At 37.2% G+C, this 12011-nt stretch overlaps 3 protein-coding genes across 3 annotated transcripts; 2 read left to right on the top strand and 1 right to left on the bottom strand.

The window, feature by feature from the left end:
* The first annotated feature begins 112 nt into the window (after positions 1-112).
* On the top strand, positions 113-2404 carry LOC106366271 (putative pentatricopeptide repeat-containing protein At3g47840). Its single transcript, XM_048739555.1, has one exon. It carries the CDS (start codon positions 207-209, stop codon positions 2316-2318), a length of 2112 nt encoding a protein of 703 aa, XP_048595512.1. The 5' UTR covers positions 113-206; the 3' UTR covers positions 2319-2404.
* LOC106366272 (lipid phosphate phosphatase epsilon 2, chloroplastic-like) lies at positions 2288-5528 on the bottom strand. The gene is made up of 4 exons (XM_013805856.3): positions 3158-5528; positions 2852-3077; positions 2698-2771; positions 2288-2620 (listed from the first exon to the last, which is right to left on the bottom strand). The coding sequence occupies exons 1-4, from the start codon at positions 3464-3466 to the stop codon at positions 2402-2404; spliced, it is 828 nt and encodes a 275-aa protein (XP_013661310.2). The 5' UTR covers positions 3467-5528; the 3' UTR covers positions 2288-2401.
* A 2037-nt stretch (positions 5529-7565) lies between these two features.
* LOC106357679 lies at positions 7566-8683 on the top strand. Its single transcript, XM_013797363.3, has one exon. It carries the CDS (start codon positions 7707-7709, stop codon positions 8460-8462), a length of 756 nt encoding a protein of 251 aa, XP_013652817.2. The 5' UTR covers positions 7566-7706; the 3' UTR covers positions 8463-8683.
* Positions 8684-12011: the final 3328 nt, after the last annotated feature.

Raw genomic sequence — 12011 nt, forward strand, 5'->3', positions numbered from 1 at the left:
TAAGTACGACGTGTCGTTTTCTTAAAATAGTTTCAAACTGTGTGGCGGGTCACCTCCATCGTCCAACGTCTAGTCGATGTTTTTACACCAGGAGTAAGTACGATGTGTCGTTTTCGTAAAGTAGTTTGAAACTGCGTGCCGGGTCTCCACTGTCGTCTAGTCAAATGTTTTTACACCAGGAGTAAAGAAAACTGAAACACCCACTTATGACTGTTATGAGAAATGGCGGCAGATTCCGACAGTTTTGTACAGCTTCGGTTTCATTGCTTGAGAAACCTGTCGACAAGTTCTTACACGAAGCCCGTATCCCGAATCATGTGGTTTCTTTCGATACGAATTACCAGCTTCGACACCTCATCGATTCGGGGAATCTGCGAGATGCTCGCCAAATGTTCGACAAAATGCCACACAGAGATGTCTTCTCATGGACAGCCATCATTCAGGGATACGTAGCTGCCACAAACTATAACGAAGCGCTGATTCTCTTCTCCGCAATGCACGTCGATCCTCGCGTCTCAGCAGATACCCACGCGCTGAGTGTTGCACTCAAGGCCTGTGGTCAAAGCTCCAACCTTTCGTTTGGAGAGTCTTTACACGCTTTTGCGGAGAAAACTTCTCTGCTCAGCTCTGTCTACGTCGGAAGTGCTTTAATTGATTTGTACAAGAGAACCGGAATGATCGACAAGAGCTGCAGAGTTTTCACTGAAATGGACTTTAAAAATACGGTGACGTGGACGACAATCATAACGAGCCTTGTTCACGCTGGTCGCCACAAGGAAGGACTTTGTTACTTTACCGAGATGTCGAGGTTCAGAGAACTACCTGATACTTTTACTTTTGCTATTGCCTTGAAGGCTTGTGCAGGTTTGCGTCAGCTCAGATACGGACAGGGGATTCATACTCATGTGATAGTGAAAGGCTTTGGTGCTGTACTCTGTGTGGCTAACTCGCTCTTCACAATGTATACCGAGTGTGGGGAGATGCAAGACGCGCTGCTTTTGTTTGAGAGTATGATTGAGAAGGATGTTGTTTCGTGGACAAGCCTTATCACTGCGTATAGCCGTATAGGTCAAGAGGAAAACGCGGTTAAAACTTTCTTACTGATGAGAAACTCTGAAGTATCTCCTAATGAACAAACGTTTGCGTCCATGTTTGCTGCTTGCGCGAGTCTTTCTAGGCTCGTTTGGGGAGAGCAGCTCCACGGTAACGTTTTATCTCTAGGGATAGTTGATTCTTTGTCAGTTATCAACTCTATGATGAAGATGTATTCAACATGTGGGAGGCTAGACTCTGCTTCTGTTCTGTTTCGAGGAATGAGATGCAGAGACATTATCTCGTGGAGCACGATCATCGGAGGGTACTCTCAAGGCGGATTTGTAGATGAAGGTTTTGAGTATTTCTCGTGGATGAGACAATCAGGGACAAAGCCTACTGATTTTGCTCTCGCTAGTCTGCTGAGCGTTTCGGGAAACATGGCGGTTCTTGAGCAAGGCAGGCAAGTCCACGCGCTTTCGCTTCACCTCGGTTTAGAACAGAACCCTACTATACGCAGTGCGCTGATTACTATGTACTCAAAATGTGGAAGCATCGCAGAAGCTTCAAAGGTATTCGAAGAAACAGAAAGAGCTGCTGATATTGTTGCTTTGACAGCTATGACCAATGGATATGCAGAACATGGAAAGAGCAAAGAAGCTATCGATCTGTTTGAGAAGAGTCTAAACGTTGGTTTCAGACCAGACACTGTGACTTTCATCAGCGTACTCAACGCCTGCGCTCATTCGGGACAGCTCGACGTCGGTTTTCACTACTTCAACCTGATGCAAGAGAGGTATAACATGAGTCCAGCCAAGGAACACTACGGTTGCATGGTGGATCTGTTGTGCCGAGCAGGACGGCTAAGCGAAGCAGAGAAGATGATCAATGAGATGCCGTGTGAGAAGGATGACGTGGTCTGGACCACGCTTCTGAGAGCGTGTACGGCCAAAAGAGACATTGAACGTGGGAGAAGAGCGGCGGAGAGGATATTGGAGCTGGATCCTACTTCTTCTATTGCGCTCGTAACACTAGCTAATATATATTCGCGCACAGGGAAGTGGAAAGAGGCTGCAATTGTAAGGAAGAGTATGAAATCGAAAGGCGTGATGAAAGAGCCTGGATGGTCTTCGGTTTTGATCAAGGATAAGGTTTCAGCTTTTGCATCTGGCGGTCAGTCCCATCCACAATGTGAAGATATATACAGTATCTTGGAATTAGTAGTTAATAGATACGATTGTGCAATAAAGGGAGCTTTTGAGTCAATTCAAATTTGTGATCCTTAACTCTTTAAGTGGTAAGGGTGATGATTACTATGTAGCTCAGACAATGTGGAAACAAAAGGAATACTATTAAAGCATTTAACTTGTCATCTGTCTTCTTTGGACCAGTTTAGTAGCACATAAACTGCAGAACCTAAGGCAGATGCAGCAGCAACCGTAAAGACGGCTATCTGTGACGAGGCAAAAGCTTGGAGAACAAGTGAGTTCCAAGTGATGTACCATAAGGTGGAGAAAACAGACCCCACGATCGCACCAACCATAACTTGACTGGTCGTGTGAAGCTTCTGAGACACCCTTAACCATGTCTGCATACAGTTAACATGAGTGTGCGTTTACATATTTCGTGCTATAGATATGAAGAGAGAGAGAGAGAGAGACTTACAAAGTAAGAAGCCAATGCGAGGATGAGGCCACTAAGGAACAGAGAGAGTGGATTGGCTCCAAGCCACTCCATAACTGGGGGAAACAATAAAAGAAAATCATCTTTTGAGAGTTTGAACAAACGCAAAGAAGAAACAAATTGAGTAGCTGCTAACCAGAGAAGAGGGTAAAGAGAGAGATGAAAGAATTGGACTGAGCATGAGAGGATGGCATGCCAGGATCAGAACGCGATGTTGCAACCGGTCTCTCTTGGTTAAGTATGCGTTTTAGAGTAACCGAAAGCAGAGAGTTGGAAATAAAGCCAATGACAGCCCACAAGGATGCACCATCACGTCGTAGAAGCAGAACCGATCCAAACAGAGCAGCTACAACCCATTTGCTCTGCCATTTAAACAGAGAGATTGTAATGTTTCATTATAGTAAAAACATTTTTGTGTGCTACAGAGAATTCGAATACCAACCAGACGATTAGCGGCGGCGTTGATCCCACCACCGACCAAATCATTCGACGGATTAGTAATGAAAGCATCTTGCTGGAGCGTCTGAAACCGTTCTTCTTCGCCGTCTCTCAAGGCATGAGTTTTGACTAAATAGGCCATAGTTTTAGGGGCAGAGAAAGAGCAAAGACTCCTCCTACTATTCATAGGAAAGATTAAGCTACATCTTCGAGGGGAACTAATGTAAGCTGGGGCAGAGGAATGTTGAAAATAAAAATTGCAGGTAGGTTTGTGGAAGAGAACAAGAGATGACGACGCTGCTGCCATTGCCATTTCCAAAATGAAAAGAATAGTCAAAATCGGTTACTATAAGAAGTAGGAACCTTTTAAACGTCCATCGTACAAACATTAACTCTTCTTCTCTACTGCGAACGTGTTTGTAATTTTCATGTTGCTTTTAAAAGGGGCATACGTGATCGTTTGCTATAGATTGTCAAAAGCCCATAGCTATAGTCATCATTATGGGCCTATTTTGCTCATTTTCATAAATTAGGCCCATTAAAAACTCCTGCAACACTATAAGATTCTACTTTGCTTCTTCTTGTGATTATGTGGAAGGAATTTGTTCCTTTTGATTAAGCCAATGGATATGGGGGAAAAAGAAAAGAGAAAAAAGAAAATTGATGATGAATATATATGTGTTAGCAAGTTGATTGAATTGCTGAAACTCGAATATGACCAAAATAATGCATCAACGGTGTGAAGGCCGTGTACACGTCGTTTATGCTTCAGAATATTATTAATGTCTCATCGTTTCGGAACATTTGTTGCTTATTTTCGATTTTTCTAGACACTCACTACATGTGATAAATAAAAATTATTTTGATATCCTAATATGAAAAGTTTATCTATATTGGAGGTCGAATATGCTTAACAAGCTTTGCACTGGAAAATAAAATAAAAAATGGAACAAAAACATTTGACCAATTAAATTAATATACGTATACTTATAAATATATTCTTGGTTATCTTTTATAGTTTTTATATATTCATGCTGATGTGTAAATAGATTCTCGCACGTAAAAGTTTTCCAGTTTAACTCACATTACTATATTTTAAACTATTTATTTTATCCAAAAATAATAATCAACTTTCGATTATAGCTTTTGATTGTGGACAGTGGATATTAGAAAATGTTACTAGTAAAAGCACCGAATATCTCAAACAACAACAAAAACTCCATATGTTTCCTGGCTTAAAGGCATGGTTAATTTACTTTACACAAGAATGTTCTACTCTCTTCATAATATCACTTTTGATTGTTATGAGAGTTTATTTTTATCCATAACATTATGGAACCTCTGTTATAGAAAAATCTCGAATCCAAAACTAAGCGATGATAGTCATGTGACAGTTAGTTTTGATCTTTCATGTCAATTTTTATTGGAGAATCTTTAAATGAATAATAAATTCCTAGTAAGACTGTAGACAAAATAAATTACACGAGGTTACAAACTGTAGTTTAGGTTGGAGACTTGGAGTGTGGCTTTCCACACGCCAGATCGTCTTGTCGTTGGAGGTGAAAACTGGGTGTATTTTTTCTTTTCTTTTCTTTTTTGTGCAACTGTGTATATTATTTCGTTATATATTACTAGTATTATTCAAAGATGTCATGATGCGTCTATCATTCTGACAAACTCAATCTAAAAGTACAGTTTTACACAATGTTGTGCCAGAAAATGAAGAAGACTTTGAGTCAAATATGGGAAAAGTAAGAAGAAGACTTTAAATACGGTATCGTGTCGTACCAAATAGTCCCTGAAATTCATGATGATTTTTGTCACTGACCACATTGCTTACAGTGGTCAAACCTTTGAATCAGGGTCTCAACAATGAAACAATTAACAATCTACTGCCCTACTTCCTACTCCTATGAATTATACTAGTATGGTACTTCATTTTTACCAAGTTAAATACGACAACAAAATCTAGTTATAAATTTTATACTGACACAAATCTTCGCGTGCGTGCAAGTGTGTGCCTGTGGATATTAGAATGATGCTCGGATGGTATTACTTACGAATTTAAAAGTGAACTAATTAAAGTAAGCATATATATTATGTGTATATATATCTCTCATAGTCGAACCAGCCTGTGATATCCATTAGCCAATTATCCCCTAATTAGGACCATTATTTAGAAGATTGCTAGTGATCCTAGACTCCTAGTAATATTTTATGAAAATTATGGCAGTAAATATTGATTTATTTCTTTTTTTTGGCAATAAATATCGTTAAACTATTGTGACTACGTATTTCAGCCGGTCCAGTATATAGATAAGGTTATTCGCAATAGGATCTCATGGCCTAGCTATCCAATAAACTAGTGCATTCTTAACTTTGTTCGCGGATATAATTCACTTACACTCTTTAAACATTTGTTTCGCAATAGGAGATCTGATCGTTTAAACATTGGTTCTATTTTTTTTTCTTTTGAGTTATCATTCATAAACACATTGTCGACGCTTGTAAAAAAAAACGTATTGTAAACGTTTTAGCTGATCAATAAATATCACAAATTAAACAAATTGTTGAAACGTTGTACCTAGTTTTATTTTGTTTCCTATTGTTGTTGCCCTGATGGTGATAAAGAAAAACATGCAGGACTATACTAGTGTCTAATACTAATTGTCTGCTTAATAACACATTTGATTGTCAATTCTGCGTGTAGGGCAGTAGGGGTGTAACCTTCTTCGTAGTTTCTCTTATTTTTTCTTTTTTGTTTAAAAACCTTTTTCTTTCTTCAGTTTCAAGTACATACTAAGTTTTATACAATCCGGCCGAGATGTCGTTCTTTAGCTGTTGAGAGAGTGAATGAGAGTGAGACTGTGAGAGTCAACAGTTGGTCTCACTTGACATTAATATTTTCACGTTACATGAATCAGTTAAGAAAACTTAATCTATTCATATTAGAACTCCAGTCTTTGTCAGTTTATCAGGTAAGTTTAGTTGTAACGTCGCATTGAACACTAATTCTTGTGTGTTTTCTCCGATCCGGTCAACTCTCCGGCCCCCACCGTTTTTGTCTAGTCACCGACATACATTACTTCTTAATTTAATGCTACATCTTGTAGTAAACAAACTAATATTTTTGTTTTTTTGTTTGTTACAGCAATCAAATTATCTCCCTACTCATTTGTCCTTGTTGTCGAGAAACATTAAACAGCCAACGATTAAGGATCATCCTTGCAAGATAATATAAGTCATGAGAGGAAGCATATATAGTAAGAGCAAGTATTTATAATGTAAACGAGACGGTGAAATGCACGAGAAATAGAGTAATTAAGCAGATAATATAAAAATGAAGAATAAAACGGTGGAATGCACGAGAAAGAGGGTTAAGCAAATACGAAGTGGTACACTCTAACAGCGGTGGGTTTATACGGATGCCATACGCATCATGTGAAACCCCTCAAAAAGAAGAAAAAAAATGCACTGATTTCTCTGTTACATCACCTTTTACAATTTTGCTCGGTCCAATTTTCTTTTGGTTGTTTTACGAGTATATATATTATGAGTAGTTGAAACTCATATTTTTATTTTTTTAAATGAAGTTACTATTCAAACCTAAAATAGGTTTTAGAACATTTAGATGCTTCTCTATTTTGAGAGACCTTAGAGTTTAGATCAAGACAGAATCAATGTGTTCTAAAGTGATGTCTATTTTTTTCGTCTACTATACTTATTATGCTAAAACCAATATTCGATCCTTTTGATATAAAGTAGCTTAAATGCTTACATACGAACTAAAAATATATTACATACGCTATTATCTTAAAAAAAGTAATCTACTTTTACGTTTAGTTTCTTTTGTATTGATCTTGACAATGGAAAATGTGAACATTTTACCACAATTTACATTAAACAAGCAAATATAATTTGTTCTAGAAACCTATAAGACCCCTGAAATGAAACAGATGCAGTGCTAGTTGAATTATATATCATATACAGGATTTCACTTTGGGAAGTGTGCATCCATTTACAGATAGATGAATATGTAAAATTATGAATAGAGGCTTCACCACTATTTTGGTTCCATTTGCAGTAATAAATTTTACTCAGACAATTCAACCTCAAAAATTGTAATGATTAACGGGAGATGTATATGTAATTTTATCAATCAAAAATAGAGAAAAAAATGACCTCTTCTTTTCGAAAGTATTAAGAATTTTTACTGCTAATTATTTTGGGGGTATTTTAAATAGATATTTTATAATAGGGACAAGTGGTGTTAGCAGAGGGAATAATTATTGGAATGTATATACCTAAGTTAGATATATATATTTATAAAAAAAAGGAGGGAAAGTGACAATTTTTTGAAGAATTTTTTTTTAAAAAATGGGGAGAGTATGGTAAGGACTAAGGAATGAAGATGAGCATGAGTCTATAAAAGAGAGATATGTGGGAAGAGGCACGCTCCACTTTTCTCCACCTCTCTTCCATCTTTATCTCTCTTTCTTTATTTACACTGTTCGTGCGTGTGTGTGAGTAACTTTCTTTCTTCCTCTCTCAAAATGGATTCGTTCACTTTCGATAACGTGAAAGCAGAGAAAGCCAAGGCGCTGCGGCGATACAACCGCTTCCGCAGTATCGGACGTTTCTTCCGCGCCGCCGAGGTCTGCGTCGCCGTCATCTTCATCCTCTGGACCTTTACGCGCCTTCCTTTCGCCGTCCAAATCTCCAGAGAGTTCCTCCGCCGCATCGCCGGCGTCATATCGACTCCACTCTTCGTCTTCCTCTTCGGGAACTGCATCGTCGTTGCTCTCCTCGCCAAGTCCTCTGTGGAGGAGAACAGAGGATCCACCGCCTCGGACGCAGAAACAGAAATCTACGAGGCGTTGGTGAGATCCAAGCCGTCCGATGAAGAAGGAGAAGAGTTGGCGGAGGAGATCGTTTACGACGACAAAGAGGTGGTGGTCGTCGCTGACTCATCAAATAATAATATTCCTCACGGCTTGGAAATAGATTCGGACACGTGCCCCGTTTCTGATGAGCCTAAGGAGTATGGAAGAAGCAAGTCCGATGTGTGTTTAAATCATATGGTCATCCCTAAACCTTCTTCTCTCCAGAGATCGGAGACTGAAAAGTGCATTAGGACCGATGATATTAATAATAATAACAATAATAATGATGATGATAATATGAATAATTATGCAGAGGATAACCTTAGCAACGAAGAGTTTCAGAAAACGATTGAAGCCTTCATTGCCAAACAGTTGATGTTTCGTCGCCAAGAATCTTTAGCCGTCGTCGTCCACAACAAATCCTAATTATCAAAAAAAAAAAGAGAAAAAAAGAAGAAGAAGGCATCAGATTCTATTATATAGCAGCCGAATCAACACTACGTAACAAACAAAGTTTTGTTAACCATATATGGAATCTTATTTCAATATTCCAGGCTAGTGTGTAAAAAAATCTCATCAGTTCTCTCTATGTACAGTAGTAATTAGTTGCTTATCAAGTAAGATATAATAATATATCTTTTTCTTTACTTGTTGTTTTTTTTAGTGACTCGTCTCTTAATCATACAAACTTGAAGTAGAAATGTTGTCTCGTAACTATGTAAATTATGGCTTTACCAAAACCCCATTTTAATTAAAAAATAACTAGTGTTATCCACGAAACAATCGATTTAGGTCTGTGTTTTTGTCTTTGCATGAAACCAACGTCGGGGCTACTTCAGAAATAACCAGCAACTGCGTTAAGAAACAAATAGCTATCTTCACATTATTAATATACTATTAAACCTATATGTCACTCAACATGTAATATATTTATATGGAGTTTTCAAGTCCTATAATCGGCATAGCCTTCGACATCTTTATTTCAGACATGAGCCAATCACTTGACCAATGATATTTGTGTTGCCTATTTATTAGTTGTATCAGTTCTTACACTTGTTTTTCTTCTTACACAATAGTACTTCGTTCATGATGGCGTTTTGTACTTTTACACCGAGTAAAGTCTCATGCCTGAAATAATTAACCCTGCAAGAAATATCTGCTAGAGCATTTTTATTGATAGGATTTCCAAAATACAATGTTTTAAGATACTTAAGTTATATAACTAGATTTTACTGATATAAATAAACTAAATTAGATTTAAAAAAGCATGTTTTAATAGTTCATGGGTTTCTCATAAATCCTCATATGAGAATCCTTTCTCACTTTTTTATATACAAAACAAGCATAGACAATAGACATGGCCGCATAATTGGCAAACGTGGTGTGGTTATAGTAACGGAGAAACTAGATGTTGTCTAAAGAAATTAAAGATGTGGTAAAGGGCTTACAGCTGTGAGTACCGCCACCTGGGTTCGAATCCCGGCTACTGGAGAATTAACATTTCGGCATCGCCAGGGACAGAGGACCGACACGTGGCAACACGTGACTAGTCTGGATCACTTATGTGGGGCCAGGATACCTCTGTATAATTCAAAAAAAAAAAAAAAAAATGGAAAATATATAGTGAGATGGGTAACAATCGAAAAGAGGGTACATGCTTAATTATTGTATATCTTTACTATTGTCTTAAATCGAAGGAAACTTCATTCTTAATGCCTCAGGGGAATGATTGATGGTCTAGTAAGTAATCTCAGTGATCTCATAGTCTTCGATTATACGATTAAAAAAATATAAAATTCAATAGAATAGTAGTATTAATTTGCTGAAGCGGCCGTGTTTCTGATGGGCATTGGCACCAAATCATACTGTAATGATTTTGAATGCAAAAAGTTAAATCATTTTCACTTTTATGCAGACACCCACGCAGGAAAATTAAGAAGAAAAGTGACTTTATTTTTCACTAAGTCCCGTAATCTCTGCCCTACTAAAATAAAAGTCGGTTCTTTCACCCTTCTTTTGACAGATTTAAGATTCTCTGATATCAATCCGATCAATCTTTTGCATGATATGGATTTTAAATATTGTTTAATTTGATTTTTTGTTGCGTTATTGATTGTTGCATTAATTGTAATTTATAGGAAGACTATTTTTAATTAGGTGCAATCATGATATTTCCACCACGAGCGGCTAGTGCTATTGGTGTTATTGGATTTCTCATTAAGCAACTCTACCATCAAATAATTATTCTCCTAACACAATGACATTGCAGTATAAATTTTGAGATAAATTATCAATTTTACATTGGAAATACTCCTGTTTTAATTTACAGTCATTTTTTTTTCTCTTTTACTAAAATACACTCTACTATACTCACCAGCCTTATTTACTGACTTCTTTTGAACTGGAAGCGTATATACAATTATATGGCTTCAGGCAATTGCTAATTAAGTCCATACTTTATGTAAGGGCTCATAGTATTCTTCAGCCTATTACTATTTGTACAGCGCTTGGATACCCATATTAGTACACTAGGCGCCCAATACATATAGATCATTAAAATTATTTGTACTCGGTCAACGCTTGCCGGCGATTTGCTAAACATGTACGACTTTACTTAAGCCGTAGAAATATTCACCTGACTATGTGGTGGCAACTGAGAAGTCGCACACCGTCGAGGAGTTTCTGGAGCTGTCGTTCGGGTACGTGGGGTTCAATTGGAAAGACCACGTGGAGATAGACAAGAGGTACTTCAGGCCTACGGAGGTTGACAATTTGAAAGGAGACGCGAGCAAGGCAAAGGAGGTGTTGAAGTGGAAGCCTAAAGTAGGGTTCGAGTAGCTGGTGAAGATGATGGTGGACGAAGATTTGGAGATGGCTAAGCGGGAGAAAGTGCTCGTTGATGCTGGCTACATTGACGCTCAGCAGCAACCTTATTCTCCAAAAACAGAGTCTTATCATTATCTGCCTTTTTGTTGTTTGTAACTGGATCTAAAATTCTGTTTTCAAGTTTTTTCATTTTCTTGTTTCAAAGCTGCTCAAGTCGATAAACTGCAAATCCTCATCATCCACTCTGGATTTTTTTTTGCATCATAGGCAAACATAGCGTATCCCTTATATACTAAAACACAACTTATATACTAAAGCACAAGTCACCTAACAAATCAGAATTTGACATGTGGAAAATGTTTTAAAAAAAAATTGATTAAAATAAATTTCTCATCAACCCCTAATTTTCAGCAACTTTATCCTACTTTTTCTCAAAATATCACATCCACGTTTATAGTTAAATGATCATGACTTCAAACTGTTTATTTTTCCTATATAAACTCTGATCTAATGATTTACTTTGTGCTTTCTTTTCCCTTATTTCTATCAATCTCCATTATCCATTTTCATATCTACGGTTAGGGTTCATGATCTTTTTTTTTGCAGCAATTCAAAGCTTTTATTATTTATCACATGGATTAATATCTAGAAATCCATTATCGACAAGATTTTAGATTGATACAGTGGAATTATGGCAGGATACGGGTACATTGATTTTGAAGAGATTCTATTTTTGACTATTACAATAGCTTAGAAACTTTCTCAATCTAATGATTTACAGACTCTTGAAGCAATAGTTTTGAGAGATGTGAAGGAGCATAATAAAAAAAAATCTCGTGGAAAGTCCATGACTACACTCACACGCAGTGAATTTTCAGTCAGTCAAAGGGGACAAATGGAAGCATCAGGTTTTGGCATGACAGAAAAGGTTTTACCTATTTTTTACTCCTTAATATTTGTTGCTTAATTAATGTTTCTTTTGTTGAATCAATTACTTTTCAGCAATCACCACTTCAATTGAGTTCGACCATAAAACTACGACAGACGTATCATGGAGCTTTTTCTTTTCGGAATACAAAGGTGAATTTACTTTAATTAATATTTATTGTAGCTGGAATTTAATCATTTATTGCTGGACAATTCATTGTA

Source organism: Brassica napus, chromosome A9, assembly GCF_020379485.1.
Source record: "Brassica napus cultivar Da-Ae chromosome A9, Da-Ae, whole genome shotgun sequence".
NCBI lineage: Eukaryota > Viridiplantae > Streptophyta > Magnoliopsida > Brassicales > Brassicaceae > Brassica > Brassica napus.

Excerpts from the sequence above, each read along its gene's own strand:
- LOC106366271 (XM_048739555.1), top strand. The coding sequence starts at position 207 with ATGACTGTTATGAGAAATGGCGGCAGATTCCGACAGTTTTGTACAGCT.
- LOC106366272 (XM_013805856.3), bottom strand. The coding sequence starts at position 3,466 with ATGGCAATGGCAGCAGCGTCGTCATCTCTTGTTCTCTTCCACAAACCT. Across the intron at positions 2,772-2,851 it reads TCTCTTTACCCTCTTCTCTG|TTATGGAGTGGCTTGGAGCC; the intron begins GTTAGCAGCTAC and ends TGTTTCCCCCAG. Across the intron at positions 2,621-2,697 it reads TCGCATTGGCTTCTTACTTT|ACATGGTTAAGGGTGTCTCA; the intron begins GTAAGTCTCTCT and ends AACTGTATGCAG.
- LOC106357679 (XM_013797363.3), top strand. The coding sequence starts at position 7,707 with ATGGATTCGTTCACTTTCGATAACGTGAAAGCAGAGAAAGCCAAGGCG.